Source organism: Diadema antillarum, unplaced genomic scaffold, assembly GCF_040938485.1.
Source record: "Diadema antillarum isolate AM-2024a unplaced genomic scaffold, OU_Dant_1.0 seq00000706_RagTag, whole genome shotgun sequence".
NCBI lineage: Eukaryota > Metazoa > Echinodermata > Echinoidea > Diadematoida > Diadematidae > Diadema > Diadema antillarum.
The window spans coordinates 246,789-266,981 of NW_027271611.1; the positions used below are offsets into that span (position 1 = coordinate 246,789).

General features: G+C 40.5%; 1 protein-coding gene across 1 annotated transcript in view; it reads right to left on the bottom strand.

Moving 5' to 3' along the window:
- The window catches only part of LOC139737812 (tether containing UBX domain for GLUT4-like), a 54,207-nt gene that overhangs the window by 30,707 nt on the left and 3,307 nt on the right, over positions 1-20,193 (bottom strand). The window contains exons 2-11 of the mRNA XM_071648488.1: positions 14,862-14,917; positions 14,055-14,273; positions 12,904-12,979; positions 11,938-12,011; positions 10,155-10,800; positions 8,382-8,510; positions 6,831-6,941; positions 6,338-6,415; positions 4,219-4,358; positions 2,379-2,457 (exon numbers count right to left, since the gene is read on the bottom strand). Of these exons, the coding sequence (XP_071504589.1) occupies positions 2,379-2,457; positions 4,219-4,358; positions 6,338-6,415; positions 6,831-6,941; positions 8,382-8,510; positions 10,155-10,800; positions 11,938-12,011; positions 12,904-12,979; positions 14,055-14,273; positions 14,862-14,917 (1,608 nt within the window). The remainder of the gene's footprint in view (positions 1-2,378; positions 2,458-4,218; positions 4,359-6,337; positions 6,416-6,830; positions 6,942-8,381; positions 8,511-10,154; positions 10,801-11,937; positions 12,012-12,903; positions 12,980-14,054; positions 14,274-14,861; positions 14,918-20,193) is intronic.

The window sequence follows — 20,193 nt, forward strand, 5'->3', positions numbered from 1 at the left end:
TGATAAAAATTACTCGCACAAAAATGGCTACTTTTATAGTTGTCTAGATCTGTCTATTTTAAACCTTATACACTGAATGCAAACTTAGCACTAGCTTGCATACTATAATCAAACAAACCACACTTGGCTTACCTGCTGATAAGAAAATGTGGGAAAAGCAACAAAATACTGTTCATGAAATGTTACATTATAGAGGATTTAAATTCATGTCAATATCTCTGACAAAAATCCAGTGCAGCATGATTTAATTATGGAATCATCTAGAAAAACATGTTCAATGGGACTTGTAATAAGTGCTTTATCAATTATACATAAAAAAGAAACAAATGGCTGTCTTTGCCCAAGCCCTACAGTGCTATTTATAGATTACTAAAATATCAAAAGCCTGCACTCTGTATGGGTAATAGTTACACCTTACAACTTAGTTTAAGTTTTGGAGGGGTTTTTTTTTTTCTTTTTTTTTTCTTTTTTTTTTCCCCGGCTACAGTGTGGCTAGTTAAGTAAAACTTTCAATCATATTTGTCCAACTTACCGAAATTCATTTCCTCCTCACAATCAGGCTTCATCCTCCAATAGCTAGCCAAAATAAGAGCATCGTCGTGCCCTTGGAAATGCATGCAGTCGGTTGGAAGCTAAACTCCTTGTGCACATAACGTAGATGCTGCTGTTTACTTTTTGGGCTAGGCGATTTTGGCATGCTAAAGGAAGCACACATGAAAATATGTGCATAAATCTCGCACACCTCCAGAACTGCTTATGAGGTCTATGGTGTAGAATTCATTAGAAAATGTATCAATATGAATTGCCAAAAATGGAGGATGCATCTTTGTGACATCCATACTTTTTACCCTACCAAGAAATTGTTCCCCACAAGGAGTACCTGAACCTAACAACATACCCCACATGTGCACATATCCAAGAACACATACACACACACACACACACACACACACACACACATCCACAGATGCTCACACAACTTATCAGACCATACCCTTGATATTCAATGTCAAAAATGTTCATGAATTTTCATGAAAAATTCACAGTGTGGCCTTTACATGGGTGAACAATGATATGACACATACTATTCTTTTGCTATTCATGGGCAAAATAAGATACAATTTGGTAAAAGACTTGTGGCAGTCACACTTTAACACTTGACACTACAAATTTATGCATGAACTGCACATACAAAAAGTGACTGCTCAAGTCAAACATGAAAAGATGCAGCCATGAAATTGTTTGTAGTGTGTAGTGGACAAGTGAGTATGAAGAACAATCAAAATGCCACAAATTAACTGACAACTCAAAAACACAACAATCACAATTTTGCTCCCAGACACAGATTTAGATGGCCATGTCTGGAGTGTTTGTGTATTTTCGACAGGTAATTATTGCATTTGAGAATGCACAGGCTATATGCACACACATGTTTGCACTCGAATGTGAGTTGAGACGTTGTGCACCCAATAAAGCAAATGTGGTCCTCACATGTAATCATCAACAGCAAACTTGAATGACAAGGTCTTTAAGTTCGTATTTTGTAAATGAACGAAAAAGGCATGTTCATTGCCCAACAGGAATAGTGGAACTCTGTTCAGCAGACGACATTCATCACCATACTAGAACAACAGTATATATGATAATTTGGAGGTCAACCTGCTAACACCGACTGATTTCAAGTTCAGGATTATCACTAACATTACTGTTGGATAGCACCAATGCCAGCATTCGCATCACACTACAAATCACCCACTGTGCTGCTTGACTTCGTCATTAAACTTTATAAACTTATATGTTACGGTCTCTGAGGTAACTCACTAAATGCAAAAAAAAAAATCACGTGCAGGGAATAATTTTCCAACTCAAATTTGATTAGCAATTTCAGCTGAACAGTATTTCAAATGGTATCCTGTACACTTCTATCGAAGAAACCTGCTACACAAAAGCTAGTTTGCAGAGCAGTGGTGTAAAAATGCACAGCAAATTGCGATGCGATACCAGGAAAATTATTCCCGGCATGTGGCATGACCTTTGGTTGCACAATGTACTTTTGTTCTCATGCCGCTGTGAGATAGGTAGTGACTCTTCATGCCCACAAGTACTGTAAATGTACAACAAGCAAAGTATTTTATCTGTCTGTTCAAAAATTAGTCAATGGATTCTAAAGACTGATGTGCAACCAGGCTTACATTAGATACAAATCAAACTGTCAGATTGGAATTGTACATGACCAAAGAGATAAAATTGCATTCCAGGGCCTTTAATTTGCAGAAGGTTTGCGAATTGTCTGCAGCATAAACAGAGATAAATGGACAGACACACATACATGTATCAGATAGAGCTTCAAGATGAGAGACAATCAAATCAATTCCTACCTTCTCGTACTGGCTCATCTTCTGCTCCTCTCTCCTCTCTCTCATGGCTCTGGTTTCCAGATCTCTCTCTCTTTCAGAGCTTCAATGGGACAATCAAAGAATGCCATCATAACAAACAAGATTAAATGACGAAATTTCATTACAGCAGAGCAAAACTTTCAGTCTCATAAGTATTCTTTATATTATCTTTATATACTTTATTTGTTAGGCTAAAAGCAAAATAAAACAGCTAGTCCTGAGAACTTTGTTATAAAGGCAGTCACCTGTACCTCAAACCAGGGACTTTTTGATTGTGTGGACGAGGACGGCATTCTTGTACTAGAGCGGTTCCGAATGACTGCAGTCCACTCATTATGTCCGTGGTGTTATCAATCATTTCAATTTTCAGTGCACGCCATTCATGACATACTGTTATGACATCATGGCCCATTTCTCCTGCCGACTGGCAACTGGTGCGCCAAGCAATGACGTCACTCACGTCTGGATCTACAAGGACGTGAAATCCTTTGAAGACACGTTCTCGATTCTGCGGTTGGACATGCTGGAGAACCTGGAGCATGCGCAGTTCCTTTCAATGACGTCACTACCTCGCCATCCACGTCCAGGACGTGAAACCGAAAAGTTCCTCCTATTTTGTGAATCATGCACACCTCTCCAGATTCTTCGATTCACAAGAGACATGGGAACCATTATGGATTCTGTCAATTACCAACATTCACAGCAATGACTTTCAGCATGCATTGCTCCTTCATACTTTTTTTAAAGAATGAAAAAGAAAAATACATTAAAAATACTGTGGTGGCAGTGCAGAAATTCGGTCCATTATGAACCAAAAGGATGCTTCAGAGACTCCAACCCAAAGCACCTTCTGATCTGGAGATTCTCCCGCCTGAAACCCCTAGCAAACGGGAGACTCCAAGTTGATGTGGGCGAAGCGCGAAGTTCCTAGGGTTCTAGATGTTCTCTGGTGCTATCTAAGGCTTATTTTTTTCAACATACAATAGCAATAAGTAAGAAATCCTTTCCAACGGGAGACACAGAGCCAGGGCGGGAGAAATTAAATCTCAAACGGGAGAACGGGAGATTTTGCAAAAATGGGTTTTCGGCGGGAGATCTCCCGTCGAAAACGGGAGAGTTGGAGTCTCTGATGCTTTGTACTGCAGACTTTGGAGGATTGCGTACAAACGTACACTGGCACTTCAAGACAGCACTCAAGAAATCCCTCTTTGCCTTTCTGACTGGCTCATGCTCTGAAGTTCAAACCAAGCAATTTGATTTCTCCAGTGACGAAACCTACTACACATACATAAACACTAATACTGTGAGGATACTATTGATAGTGAAGGAATACACCAAGTTATCAAGCAAAGTGCTTTTACATCATTTCTGCAGGCATTTGTTTTTTATTTTGTTTAGTTTGTTAAGGCCGGAAGTTACCATGACAACGAATCAGCATACTGTTCCCATCAGTGACATCCACACAGCTTTCTGCTATATCCTGAATTCTTTTGGAACAGGTGCATTCTTTTCAATCTTTCAATCGATGATTTCTTAAGCATTGATGTCTTATGACTATCTGCATACATTCATACAGCAGCATTGTTCAAAAGACATATCTTTGGTAGATATGACCTTTTTGAATGATGGATGTTGGAAAGAAGAGTTATTAGAGTGATTAGGCCATGATCCATACCAAGACACAATGTGTATTAATAAGCAGTGAAAATCATAGGTCACAAGAAAAGTGTGATGTAACGCCTTAAAAAAATTTTTAAAAAAAAACTTTTCAAGATTGCATATGTCATAGAGATGGTACTTATCACAAAAACTAAATCATTACCTTTGATGCCGTAGACTAGACAGCATACTTTGGATGTCGTTCACAGTCACGTCAAAGAACTCATCTGGAACATCATCGGGGCCATGTCTCATCATCATCTCTCGGTCTGCGGAGAAGACTAGCTGATTCCTCTCACAGGGCTGTGTACAAGAAAGGAATTCACAGTGGGTGTCAATGGAACCAGGGGTACCGGAATGCAGGCCTCTGATGTGTCTAAAGCTTGCCGCAACTATGGCGACAATAATTACGTGGCGAAATACCACACACCCACAAGCTAATTAAGAATTTGTATAATATGCATCCAAGTGAGTCCAGATTCTCAAAGTTTCAACTCGAGCTTACATTCCTAATACCAGTAAATTATGACCCTGGAAATTATCAATGACCAAACAAGAGATCCACAGGCATCTTTGCAGCACCTTCATAATATGAAGGAGTGTGTATGAAGGTTATGTGGAGTATCATAAACCATTTTCATAAATTTATCTTGAGATTTGAGGATTGCTGCAGGCCTCTTGTTCAACACCACTTAAATTTTGGTATTTGGGCCCTGCCCTACGGGCCCTTTTTGGACAACCACCATCATTTGTCCATATTATAGTCCCCTTCCCATTGATGATTCCGGCTACTTTTGGTCAAAATCCAGCCACCTCTTTTCAAGAAGAAGATAAGAAGGCCTATGTCAGAAATCATAAAAAGTTGCAAATTAGGGATATTTGGGCCCCAGCCTAGGGGCCACCTGGAGGCATTCCCACCATGTGTAGGAACTATGATCCCATCCCACCTTGAATGATCAATACCAAGTGTGATAAAGCCACAATCAAGCTTTTGAGAAGAAGATGAAAACATGAATAAGTTTAAGGCTAGGGCATGAGGTACGCCTGCCAGGTAACATTTGCAAGGACTATTTGACTCTCGTGAGCTTTCAATGCAGAACAAACAAACAAACAAAATCCAAAACCTGCATTGGTTGTGATGATGTGCACCCTCAAACAACACATGCATACACACTCAGATAAAGGTATGAAAATGCATACACACTCAGATAAAGGTATGAAAAGGCATTCACATCCATGATTTATCTCACGATCTTTCCGATACCATCAGTATTATAATGGCCTTCCTGGCAGACTGTCACAATGTTACCTCTGGGCAGATTTTGTCTGGGTTATATTCTGGCAAATGAGTGGAAGTTGGGTTGGGTGAAAAGAGGAGGAAGGAGTACAATGTAACTAAATGCTGGCAGTACAAACTAGCAAGATGGCATGAATTGGCAAAGGATATATGTGACCGTGCATCACAAAAACCAACAAAAAGTTACACCCCTAGATTTTATGTGAAGACTCAAAAAAGGTGAAATGGGTCAACCAAGTCAATTTAGAGTTTTTCATACTTTCTGAAAGAGCTTGCCTTCTAAATTATTCCTCAGTATGGGATCATATAATGAATGGGAAAGTGTGTTTTCAGCAGTTTTTCTACAATCCTTTTTTGTATCTAGAGTAGTGTGACCAGGAATGTCTTAGAGGCCCCTTTTCCACACTTTTCACTTTCAACTCTAATAACCTTTGACAGGATAATGCTACTGTTTTGAAAGTTAGCATCAATCATGGACATAATGAGCTGATAGGGCGTGCTCAATTTCAGCTTAATCTGATAATCCCTTCATTGTTGTGGCTCTGGTGGTTTACAAATGTTTTGTTCCATTCATCACACAGCTAGCATGGCGTAGTAAAGATTAAGTGCTTGAATAGACCCTGTACTTCACAGCCTCTTTTCTCAGTTCACACTTTTTTCACACATATTTAGATAGGTTAAGAGAGTCCATTCTAAATGAGTTATACATCATTTTAAAGCTTAGAAGTCTGCTCTTTTAGAACCTGCCCTCAATTTTAAAAAAAAAAATCCATCTCAGGCAATTTTTGTCAGTTTTGTGATGCAGGGTCACATATATGGGTATAACAAAGCTTCATTATTTCTAATTCCTGCCTCAGGCTGCAATGATGTATGTGCAATGGAAAGACAGAATGATGCATAACTCCATGGAAAATCAGTATTAAAAGACAATGGATGGAAGGGCTTGATTGCAAAGGTTAGAAGATTGAGTAAGCTATGGCCTTACCTGATCAAGGGCAGGCCGCTTGGAGGGCGCCTTCTTCTTGCCTTTTCCTGGACTGTCGGCTGCATCTGACTCTGGGAACTGGGGATGGGATGAGGGGAAATATCACATTGAAAGGTTTATGCATGACAAATAGTTGCCTTAGTTATAAAATGATCCACTCATTCTAAGCAATATTTCATAGGATATTGTTGCTCAACCCAGGTGTCACTTCTGTTCTTGATTATATGGTTGATCAAACACCACATCTGAATCAACATATGTTGCTGCCTTACATACACAAAACTTAATGTCCAATGGAAATGTTTAGTTTATGCATACATTTTGTATGCACTCCTATTTTGTGAACACGCATGAAATCTTGAATAAATAAATAAATATTGGCTTCACACTATCTCACTCTCTTTTTTTCATGCCTGACACACCACAAAATATGCAGAGGTGTGAGAGAAGGGGAAGATAAATAGAACGTCCATTCGACTGAAGCCATGCTCACCTTGAAGTCTGAAAACGCCATGGCAGGATGCCTGGGTTGAGGTGTGGGTTGTTGGCTGCGGACGGCCTGGACCATTGACTCCATCAGGGCTGTCTGCATTGACTGCACCATCTTTGAATAATCAAAGACAGCATACATGTATAGCATAAAACCTGGCATTAGTACAAAAATACACAATTTCATATTTTCACTTCATTCATGCTGCCTAAATGTGTGTTTCCTGCGGTATATCAAGCGATATAATTTAAAACATACAACAAAAACCACATGATAAAGAATTTGGGAGAAATATTGACTTTTGAAAACAAGACATGGTTATGACAAAGCAGAGTTACAAAAATTGCCCAAAACACAACTATACCATGGACTTGTTTCTGGTGTAGCCTTTCCTGTAGACCTAAAGACTAAACTATATACAAATCATATGTCCATCAAAAGTGGCACATAAAGACTGAGATACATTAATATATCAACATAAGAAGCAATCCTCAAATGTAGTAACACGACTTACCATTCACAATAGACATTTTGATTTTGTCTTTATATTGTGATAATACATCTTTTTGCTATAGTTTTCACCATTAGATATTAGTGTTTCATATGGTAGAGAAAACAATTCTCTCTGAAATGAACCATTTTGTTTATCACATAAAGCTGCTTGTTTTGGTTGCAGATTTTTCAATAGCCTCTTAATTGCTGAATTTATGATGAATCTTTATTTGGCAACATGTGCACAAGATATAAAGTTTCAGCTTTTCTGACGATATGGTAATTTTTTGTAAATTTCTTTGCGACGTTGTACACATTCAATGCATTTTAATAACCGGTGCCACCTAACATTTCCACAGTATAAGATATGCAGTAAAATTCAAAAGAACCAATGGATCTACAGATGACACAATGATAGATTTGGCAGCAAAAATTCCTCCAGAACATGTTGGGCTAGTAAGGGTAAATCTATATAACATCCATGGACAAAAATATCCACCCTACATTATCTAAATTCTAATTTACAGCACCTCGCCATACTTACCCATAGTAGTTTTACAATTGCTACTTGTTACCGTAATCATGATTAGCCACCACTAAATATTACACATTTTTCCTTTAAGCCCCTGTATTACAAGTCGGGAAACCCTGCCAGGAGCCTATATAAGCAGCTCTCTCGCCGCCTCCTTTCACTTTTATTACCGCGCGTTCGTTCAGCGAGCACCAGTAGAAAATAACCTCCTGAAGTTTAACAACGCGTTACTGCGAAATACGCTCAACGTGGCCATGACTTCTCGACTTGCAAAAGATATCAAAATACAAAAAGATTCGGCGAAGGTAAAGCCGAACACAAAACTATTCATCTACGAAGGAAAAATCGAAGGAAAAACATTACAATACAGAAGCCACAAGTCAAAATCTTGCGGTAAAGGTAAAGCCATCGCAGAGTAGTAACTCTGCACAGAGCTCGATACCGCAGAAGGGCAAATCACCTGGTGATACCACCCCGCCTAATCCCCCTACTTCTGGCCCATCCTGCATTATCATCTAAATTCTACCAACCTTCTCCTCCTTCTCCAGCAGGTTCTGTATTCTCCTCCGGGCGTAGTCATTCAGGGCCACACCCGTCTGGCTCTCAATCATGTCTACCTCTCGTCTGGCTCTCTCCACGGTGGGTGAGTCTCCCTCTGGCTGCAGTAGATGAAGTCAACATTGTAACATACAGGTAGTACTGATCAAGACTCTAGCCTGATGAGGTTCACAAGAACTTAATGTAGCAAGAAGAGCTGCTGAAAACTGCTTATCCAATAGTGGCAAGTAATCAGGTTAGGGCTCGCTGCTTGCTCGGCCCATCACTCATGCTGTTGCTATTTCACTCTTTTCCTTTCTTTATCCCTCTGTTGTACCTCATCTTGTTTGATGTTGCCTTCCTATTCATCTTTATCCTTCACAGGTTGCCCCAATGGTCCTCGGGATCATTACTGACCCTCCTCTGTCTTTTGTCTGTCCACCCTCATGCTTTTAATAATCCCCCTCCCTTTACCTGTTGGGCTCCTTGCTCGTGACCTCCAACCCTTCCCTTTTGTTTTCTTTGTTCCGTGTCCCTAGCCCTCCCATAACTGTTCTTGTTGCGTGTAGTCCATATATGTGATTGCTTTCCTTGCCTGTTTGTTATTTTGCCTCTGATGAAGACTCTGCTAGGATCGAAAGCTCAGGCCCCTTTTGACTCCAGTTCTCAAGAACTTAATGCCAGTTTGAATGTGTTTTTTTTTTAATTTGTTTTTCTCCTTCTCATAATGCAAAATACTACTAATGCCTAGTTTTCTCTCAGTTCTTTAGAAATTAGCTTCAATATCTTCCCTAGCTGTATTAATGAAGTCAAAGCTGTGTCATACAAAGGGATAAGAATGAATTTACAATACATTGATATAGCAGTGAGTACATTGGTGAAATAATACCGACCCAAGTTCTCTCTCTCTGCTCTTCCCTTGGTTGCAGTACCTCCCTCTGATTCTATGTGCGAAGTCAACAAAACCAATTACACATACAATGATCACTGATATATTTATGACTTCATTTATAGGATAACAATGATTCCTAGTTCTCTGTTTGCTTTTCCCATGGCTGCTGTACCTCCCCTGGCTCTCAAGGTGACCATGAAGCTGTGTAAGTAACAGTCGAAGAATGTAGAATGCCCAGTGCATATGGATTGGACAACAAATCAGCAATGTGCATTCTGACACATGGTAACACAATACTGTAAAGGCAAAAACATACTTCGGTTATAACATGGGAAACTTGCACTCATCAAGCATGCTTAAACCAGGGTTGCACACTAACCCATTTTTTTTTATACCCGTCTACTGGTCCAACCTGTCTGTTGGACCAGTAGGTACCCAGTGTTTTCCTTTTTTACTGGTCCATTTCGGAAAAAGTTACTGGTCCAAAAGTGATTTCTACTGGTCAGGGACAGTCGGACCAGTGCCAGTGTCCAGCGTTGCTTAATCAGATTTCAGTGAAAACATTTCTTTCATTCAGAAAATATTTTCCACACTACCCCAGTACAACTGTATCAGTTTTTTTTTTTCTTTTTTAAATCTGCATTAATGCTAGTAAACAGTGATGCCTACAGGCCTCGAAGTTCCCTTATAACACTTGCTGTAATTCCCTCTATTCATGTGATTAAACTAAAAACTGCCACACAGTCCCAATTGGAGAAGTGTTTAGAACCTTTGATTCCATTAGTAAATCGATGCAACTATCTCTCACAACTGTACACTGGCAATGACTTCTTTTCTGGACAATGACATTGATAATTTGATTACAGCGACTTACCGCTTCTCTTGCCAAAAGCGAGTGTATTCTCCTCTTGGCATATTCATCCACAGTCAGCCCAGAACCGCTGTTGGGATTATGACTGGTGTCATCTGCTACTTTCCTTCCACCACTCTCACCCTCTCCTGCACTTGTCGAAGCACTAAAATGAGTTGCACCAGCTTCGACTGGCTCTTTCTTTGGTCTGACCACTCTCTCCTCCGACTCTGACGTACAAGGTTGACTGGCTGCACTCGACTCGCATTCTGCCATCTCAAAATCTGGCCCCTCCATTTCCACTTTGACGGTGGTCATTTCTGTGTCCATGGGCATTTCATCCCTATTGTCTGGAATGGAACATTCTCTAGCAGCATCACCTGGCAATTCAGAGGAGACTTGCTTATTATCAACGGGTGTGTTCTCAACACATGTGGCCTGAGGGACTACGTCTGGTGTTATACTGCACTTCCCCTCTTCCTGCATGAGTTCAATATCCCCATCTCCCTTCATGGAAGTGTCCTGATCTGCACAGGATGCAGGTGTCTGAGACGAAACCATTTGATTTTCAGGGGTGAGGTTACAGGGTATTGCTGGGTTGACAGTGGCAACAGGCTGTGGTTGTGCTGGTTCTGGAGCTGAAGGGAGCTTCACTTCTCTGTGCAGTAATCTAGTTTGGCAGGGAGGAAAGAGACACATCACACAAAAACAGGTAAGATTATGATCACCACCCCAAACAAAGGCTCCTGCTTTGTTTTTTAAACTTTTACTAAACAGCAAGTATTATTTTCCTCATACTTCTTTGAGGAACACTGTTACACACCAAGGATGTAAGAGGCTTCTGTCAAAATCAGCTGTTTATCATACCTGACAATCACAATTTGCTATCTTGACATTACAAATGAAGGCTACAGACTCCATACATAAAGGGATACCAACAAAGAAAGTCAATTTCAATAGAGGACCCACTCAAGTATGCATACGAACCATATATCAAAGAATCGAACAAACAAACATACAAAAATTATTACTATTAGCATATGAAAATCACAATAAGTTACATAACAACATATATCATACAGTGTACATTCACCTGGAAACGGCACAGTTGAAGTAAAACATGAATAACATGTATAGGGAAGCAACACATGGGGAGGTTCTAGCCCTTTCCACGCGGGCATTTCCACAGTAAAAGGGTACATTTCAGGGATGTTGCTTTATTTTCTGTTTCCAATGTGCATTACCCCAAACACAATACCAATTGCTTCAAAGAGGTAATCTATTAAAATTTTTGCCACGACGAAAAATTTGGGGGCAACATATGCAACACTGGACAGACATGTATAGCAATTGTCCAACAATGAATGCTCATTGAAACTTTTTTTCTCAACTGAATGGCCTAATATTGATTAGAAAAGATTATAAGAGTTCTAAAGTTCTATTGAACATTGTGTAGTATACCATTTCTAGTCTTATTGGACAACATGGACAGACAAAAATGCAACAGTTTTGTTTTCTCCAAGAACACTCCCTTGAAGCAGAAGGATTTAATGCATGTTAAGCATGGAAACAAACTGCATGCAATAATACAGGTAACAACATGTGATGCACTTAGGAATATATTCACAGCTTCAGAAGAGCAGCAATAAATCTGCACTGCTGCATTCTGTGACCAGTGTCTATGGCATGTCCAGTGGCACTTACATTGTTCACATATCTTTCCGAGGACAAACATGCCAGGCATTGAATACTAGCTAATGTTTACAGCCTCAGTTACAGCGGAACACAGAGAAATGATATGTTTTACCTGATTATGGCTCTGCCTCCCGTTAGACCAAGTCCCTTCAGTGTTGTAGCCTTCAGCCGAGCTTCTCCGACAATCTGAACACCAAATGAGGTTGAGATTACTTGCAACAATGTCTACAATCAATGCTACATAATGCAATGGACAAATGTTGCGTTTCTCTTCCCTACTACAATCACCGTTTTCCATGAATGTGATGACCCTGGTACAATCCAGCAAACAGCAAGCTATCTTCCAAAGTTACTCAAACTTGAATATGAAGAGCTGTACCTCAATAGCCAGCAATAGCCAGCAAAATAGTGGAAAATCAATGTGTGTCTTTATCATGAGATTTCCAAAAAAACAAAAAACAAACAAACAAACAAATAATTGTCACATACTGGTTTCGGAATCCTATTTCAAATTCCCAACATCTTTATACACTCCATTTCCTATTAAGTGTGTGTGTCCCTTTTGTAACTTTGAAAATTAGATTCCTTCCAATAATCTATATCTATCTGAGTAGGTAACTCGGACCTAATCAAATTGGAAACTTCTTTATGGTGGAGAAGAAATGAAAAGCATATATTTCAAGTGAATTTATAAGGACGTCTAAAAAATGTTATTATTTGTGGTACAATATAGGGGCAAATTCTCAAGTGACATGGCATTAGTTTTTCTTTCTTTTTTCCTCAAAGACTTTCAAGTTATACTACCATAAGATTTCACACAAGATGTTGGGAGCCATTATTCTCAACCCATGCAAAATTTTGTGATGGCTGCAAAAGGGATATAGAATCTTTAAAGCTAAGCATGGACGAAGTACAGGTAGAACTAACAATGTGTGAATTTTCATGTTTCTGTATGTACAGTTCACACTCGATGTATGTTATGTACCAACACATATACTACATCTGACTGGATATCCTGTCTACATACCTACCATCTACCATCTGCCAACCACAGTTAACACTTTTTGACATGCCTTACCTCTTCCCTCATGTAGATGCAAACTGGATGGAGTGTGCCGCCATCGCTTGAAAAAAAGGAAGCAGTCAAGGAGGGTCTGTAACAAATAATATGGATGATCGCTGTTTGAATGAGTCACATATGTCACTGTAGAATTAACATTACAATTGTATACTCCAAATATTTCACGAGGTTTCAATGTTTATGAATTTCAGGAGTCGGTTGGAATCATCAAATTTAACAACAAGCGAAATTATCAAATCTGATCTCAACATGAATGTAATGTGCACACAAACATTTATCCATTCACTATTGAGCTCCAAGATCACAAATTTGCAGAAAACTATACTCCCTAAATATGTGCTATGCTATATGCAATAGCAATGTCTCATATGATCATCACACACTTTCATGTAGAAATCATATCAATTAACCCTTGCACATCATACTGAATGTACAATATGAGATTCAGTCACTGTCATGACCAAGTCCATTTGGTGAGAATCAATCATAGCTTTCCATCACGATATCAACTCAGTTATTCTTTTATCTCTCTTTTTACCATTCCCTAAATCCTTTGGAGTTGTTGTTGTTGTTTTGGTTTTAATGGCGTGTATCACTCAAGATTGAGTATTTATGGAGTTCTTCCCTCCTCCTAGTCTTTTGCCAAGGCCCTCTCGCCGTATGGTGGTGAGTAAATGGGATCGAACGAAGTGAGCTCAGCTGAGTTGGACAGCGCATGGGCCTTTTGATATCTGATTTGTATCCTTATGTTAGCCCACTGAATTACTGACATTTGCTCCCCAATTAGGGGCGCAAAAAAAATCAACCAATCTGCGTGTCTGTTTGCCTGAATCCAACATGCATACAGTGAATGCACGCCACAGACCTCCATTGGTGGTCAGTGATGCATGCGATCAGGCTGGACAATGCCAAGACGGCGGATGTGGAAAGTGCGCCATTCCATTGGTAAACTGGAACCTGTTAAAATGACTATTCAGAAGGGTTTATGTGTAATGTGTGAAGTAGATCTCAAAAGGCCCTCACGCTGTCACGCTCAGCTGGGCTTGCTTTGCCAACCTATTATAGCCATCATACAGTAAGAGGGCCTTGACAAAAGGCTACCCCCACCCCCCACCCCCCACCCCCCACCCCCCACCCCCCATGCCTACCTATCACCTTCCTTCTCCCAGTGTTGGAGCAGTTGCCATAGTGATGTGGATGAATCAAAGCTGCGCTGAAGACGCTCTCCTGACGGAAGCTGCAGCGCCACCACAGCCGTGCCAGACTGACTGCGAGGGGAGCTGGCTTTGACAAGCTCCAACTTGACATTGTTTGGAAGGTTGGCATAGCGAAAGGGAACTTGCACATCCAGCACGGTTCTGTTGTGCCTGGTACGAAAAATTCATCCCAAAGAAAAAAGTAACACTACAAATCTTCAAATAACAGCAATGTTATACCCAAGCTTCATCCCTACGCATTCACTGACATGATTTTTCGTATCGAAGAAACTGCTAAAATACAGCTCTGTTAGATTACACACAGAAAATGGTAGTAACATGAAAACTCGACAGGAAATATCTAAAAAAGATTAGCTTCATTCAAACTGTCACTGACACAGTAATTGTCTTGATCCTACCATGATATAACTGGTTTCATTCCTTATCCTTATGACAGCAGTATCACACTTAATAATACTTACTCGGTCCCTCTTTACACCCGTCTTGCACTATGGCATCACATTTTTTTTTTTTTGAGTCCTGTGAAGGATGATCTAAAAGTCAATTTTCTAATGCACACTTGTATGATAGACTACAATGGAGGTGCCCAAAATAAAACATTACTGTGCACGCTTGTTAACTCATGGGTATATCTGCCGTAAGTATAACTACTACATACTAGTACATTTATTTCGAGCAAATATGACTGATTTGCTACAAAGGATGAATTTGAGTTGGTATCATGGCTGGAACACTCACTTTAAGTTGTAGTCATCTGGGTTGTACTTCTGTTTCTGACAAACATTTTCTATGACCTGAGTGAGGAAAGACAATCAAATTTTGCATGAAAAAATTATTGCAAATCCTGTGAGTTTTAATGACCAAGATTTACTTTACCTTATATTTTCTCTTCAATCTGCTCTCAATCTCTATTGCATTCACACATGTGCATTGTACAATGTATTGCTTTATAGTTTTATCATCATGAACTGTCACAGCTTTCTTTCTTCAAGCACTTCTTTCTACATGTGCAAGAAATAATCTGAATATTGTGTTCAGTGCCATCCACAACAGATGAATGCTATGAGCCTGATGTAGGTTTCAGGGGATGTTCTGGATTTTTTTTTTCATTTGTTTTCTTTATTAATTCTGCGAATTCAACAGATGGTGCTACTACTACACTTGCACATGTACATCAACGACACTGTAACGATGAGATGACAGACCATGAACATCAAGTTACATGAAGTCCATCTCAAAATGGGTCTTGGTAAAATCATTCTTTATGGAGAATTTAAAAAAATTATGTGGAGTATGGGGAGTCTGTGAATGTAGACATAGCATCAAGAGTAAAGAATGAGGAAAATTTGACAATCCTTTCAAAAGCTACAAATTTTTGAAATTTTGGTTTCCGAGAAATCCAGTCGTATGCCATTGTCACTGAATAAGGAAACTAGAAATGGAATTTGTGATGGAGTCAAAAGGGGCCTGAGCTTTTGATCCTAGCGGAATCTTCATTAGAGGCAAAATGACAAACAAAGAGGGAAAGCAATCACATGAAAGGACTAGATACACAACAACTTTACAGGCAGAGTCAGGAGAGGGCTAGGGACACAGAACAAAGAAAACAAAAGTGGTGGGTTGTAGTCAAAAGGCAGGGAGCCAAACAGGCAAGGGAGGGGGACTACTAAAGCAGACAAAGGCAGCAGCGGTGGGGCAGTGATGATCCCAAGGATCATGGTCATAGGGGACAATCTGTGAGTGAAGGGTAAAGATGACTAGGGAGGCAATATCAAATCAAGCAAGATAAGGAACAACAGAAGGATAGAGAATAGGAAAAGAGTGAAACAGCAACAGCATGAGTGAAGAGACAGGGGGCGGGGGAGGGCTGAACAAGCAGCGGGCTCTAACCGATAACCTGGTGTACAAAAGGTTAGTGGTCAGAGAGGGAAGACGTGTCTCAGTGGAGCTCTGCTCTTTTAATTTTCTTCGTCAATAATTACCCACGCCGATGAAAATCGGCAGGGGGTTATGTAAAGGGTTCCGTATGTTTGTTTGTTTTTGTTTGTTTGTTTGTTTGTTTGTTTGTTTGTTTGTTTGTTTGTTTGTGTACAAGATAACAAGAGAACGGGTAAACGGATTTGCACGAAATGTTCAGGGGATGTTTGGATAATGGTAGGAAAGAATCGATTAGATTTTGGTGATAATCGGTTGACCCTTGCAAATTCTGTGTGACCTTGAAGTTTTGACCCCACTAGTAGTGACCACTCCGAAAATTTTCCGTTTCTCACTTTGCGATTTTCCGCTACCATACGAAAACATAAACTCCCAAACGATCCGACTTCGCTGCTCAAATGTTCGTAAGAATTCCGAAATTTACGTTTAGGCCTATTTGAGGGACTATGTCCTTCTAGATTTATGAAAGTTCGTTCTCCGTCGCCACAAACTGGCCCGTATTTTGATGATTTTTCAAATTAACATTGATTGTTTTTTTCGTTGGAGGAGCATTTGCTCGGTCGCAGTCACACTGCACGATATGCGCGCTCAATGTCAATGCGTGTGCAAGGCCGCTGACAATGCATCGCGCTCTACACTGTTGGTGCAAAATTGCATCGGGGACGTTGCGGCGCTCGTTGGTGACCGAATACTGGTGCAGTAGACATTTGCATTCAACCCTTGCATTGAATAATTCCCGTAGACACTAATCATAGGGGTAATTGCTTAGGGGGTACGTAAATTTTGTTTTTCTTTTGCGCTTTTGTGGATACCATCAAAGATCGTACACTCATACGACCTTTGATACCATCACACTCTCGGCTTGCTATAATCAAAATATTCCGCAAGAAAACGGCGTATTTCTCGATTTTTAGCGCTTTTTCGGCGACCCGTCGCGTAGACAATACTCTTAAAACTGGACTTAATTCGTGCGCGCTTGGAAAAGTTCCGATTCTGCACTTTTGATGGTGGAATTTGGGATATTTGATGGATTTTTGGAGGAGACTAAAGGACTTTCCTGTTGTGAATGAGTGTTACCGTATGTGAAATGATGTGACTTTGCGTGTGATGTGACTGTAGAACCAAAGATCGTACACCTCAGTCAACGATGTCAGTGTACGATCTTTGGTAGAACTCACTGGCTGGTGATAAAGCACACTGGCAATTAAGTGACCGAATTCTGGTAGATGACCGAATGCACATTATGTTTACCCCGACTTTGTACTTCAGGCGTGGGTCTGCCGCCTTTGACGGCCCCTCTCTAGTTTATGTTATTTTTCGCTGTTTTTATCTGCAATAAAGCTTCCAATATGTTTATGAGCGTTTACTTGCCCCAGGGAATCAGTTTTTGTGATTTTTAGTGGAATGCATTTGAGGATGGAATCTGATTGATTTTCTTGGAATCCCACACTGGATTGCCTCACATAGCGCCGTAGCTGCAATGCACACTGGATAGCGTGGCGCGGGAAACTTTCAACACGCAACCTATGCAGCTGCCCATGTAGCCCCCGCCATATTGCCGCTGCAAGATCTCTGCAATTTTAAACAACCTTCGTGTGTGGACATTATTCATCATCATTCATCATTCATCATTTCCTGCTGAGTGCTGGATTATTCGTTTTTAATGTGTATTTGATGTGTATATTTAACTCGGGATACCACGCATGCCAGCGACTTTGTATTTGAGCTACTTTTTATGTCCTGCAATAAAATCTACTGCCGACTTGTTTTTAGTCTACAAATGTCTGCAAATGTCTACAAATGGATATGATTTGCTGAAATGTTGAGGATGGAACCTGTATTCATAATTTTTGGGAGCTGATAAGTGATATACATGTATACACCGGAAGTTTCCCTGTTGTGTGCCCTCACATCGTGCAAGTTTTGATTGCCCCTGTCAATGTTCAACATTCAAGGCACCAAGCAATACAGCCGGCGTTATCACGACATTTACTGCATAGCACTGTGTATTTTGCTACGTCCACGATTTGATGTGTGATAAGATTGTGATTTGGAACCATGTGGACCACCTGCTTTTGAGAACGGAGCCTGAGTATCCTTATGAATTCTTAGAAGTTTGAGAAGTTTGAGTCTGTGTAATCTATAACTATAATTATTCGCAGTTTATGGAATGTTTATCACATCTGCAACTGTACAAAATTTACGTGATCAATTTTTGAAGATCAGCATCACTTTATTAGTGCATGTTCCTGCTGGTCAATGATCGTATCAGTCAGTTGAAGTTTGTATTCATTATGGGCCCACATAGGAATACATGCCACTTCTTCATTCTGCCATGGCTGACATTAACTGCACTCATTGTATCTTGTCATCCTTCAACGAGCAGCTATTGTCCAAATTCACTAGGTGGGACCACTTACTACTTCAATGTGCATACTTACATCCCCAGGCACATACGTGTAGCTAGTAGTGACAGCAATGCCCACAAAGCATCTTTCAAGATCAGTATTTCATCTCAGTTTCATGCCCTGCAAAAATTTTCTACTACAAAGCATAGATATGTACTGACCTTTTCAAAGCTAATGATATTATGTCAGACTTTCATCTCGTTGAGCACGGTTGCCCAGTCAGGTGACATCCACCCTAACCCTGGCCCTCGCACTAAGTACCCCTGTGGGGTTTGCTCCAAGGCATGTAAGTGGAACCAAAACTGCATTGTGTGTGATGACTGTGAAACATGGCTCCACAAGCAATGTATTGGTATGAGCAGCACAATTTTTAACCAATTGAGTAATTCCTCTTGCACCTGGATATGTGACAACTGCAGTCTTCCCCAATTCAGCTCATCTCTATTTGAGTCATCAATCTCCACTTCAAACTCGTTTGAAGTACTGGCTGACTTCACAGGAGCTGATGATGAGCCATGTTCCCCTCTGATGGCATCATCGCCCATCTCTTCAAATAGGAGAAGGAATTCTTCTTCCCCCCATCGTCCCCCAGGACCTCAACATCGCAGAAAGGGGCAAAATCACACAGTGAAAGATGTCCATGGGATACTAGTACGCCTACTCATATTAAACCTACAGGGCATTATGAGTAAGACTCAGTCTTTTGCTGATGAACTCAAGAAGCATAATCCCCACATTGTTTTAGCTACCGAAACCTGGTTATCGCCCAGCATAGCTGATAGCGAATTTCTCCGTCCATCTAGTAACTATACAGTGTATAGAAAAGTCCGCCAAGCCAAGGGTGGCGGGGTTTTTATAGCCGTCTGCAACGACCTGGTAGCATCATACGCCCCTGAACTGGATACGGATACAGAACTCTTGTGGGTCAAACTACAAATTGTAAACATCAAACCAGTTTACATAGGAGTTTTTTATAGACAACCCAAGTTAGGAGCAGATCCATTAAAGAACATTGACGGATTGAAAGCAAAGTTAGGAGCATTCATCACCACTTTTCTTACTAAGGCTGACACCAACTCCTTAGATGACAACTGGAGATGGTTCCGTACAACGGTGATTGACGCCATGGAGCAACACATCCCGTCTTCTATGAAGAGCTCCAGATTTAACTTACCCTGGTTTTCAAGATCTCTCAGGAGGCTCTCGAGAAGGAAGCAAAGGGCCTTCTATGCAGCCAAATCCACCAATAACACAAGATGCTGGCAGTGGTATCGTTCAATCAGGAAACAACTCCAGAAACAACTAAGAAAGGCAGAGCAAGACTACCTCTGTACTACAGTCTTTGACTCCCTGAAAGATGATCCCAAACGGTTCTGGAATTTCATTAAAAGTAGGCGTCGGGATGCATGTGGGATTGCTGCTCTGTGGAATGGGAATCAACTAGTTAGTTCAGCTGTTGACAAGGCTGAGGCACTTAGTAACCAGTACAAATCAATTTTCACTAGGGAACCCACACTCTCCTCCATGAACCCTCCCAAGGTCCCAGGCAAGGAACTCCCTGATGCAACTCCATTGGTCATCAACACCAATGGAGTTATGAAAATACTCATGAAGTTATCACCACACAAATCACCAGGCCCTGATGGCATACACCCTTTCATCCTTCAGAAATGTGCATCGGAAGTCGCTCCTGTCCTGACTAAGATATTCAACCAGAGTCTCACTCA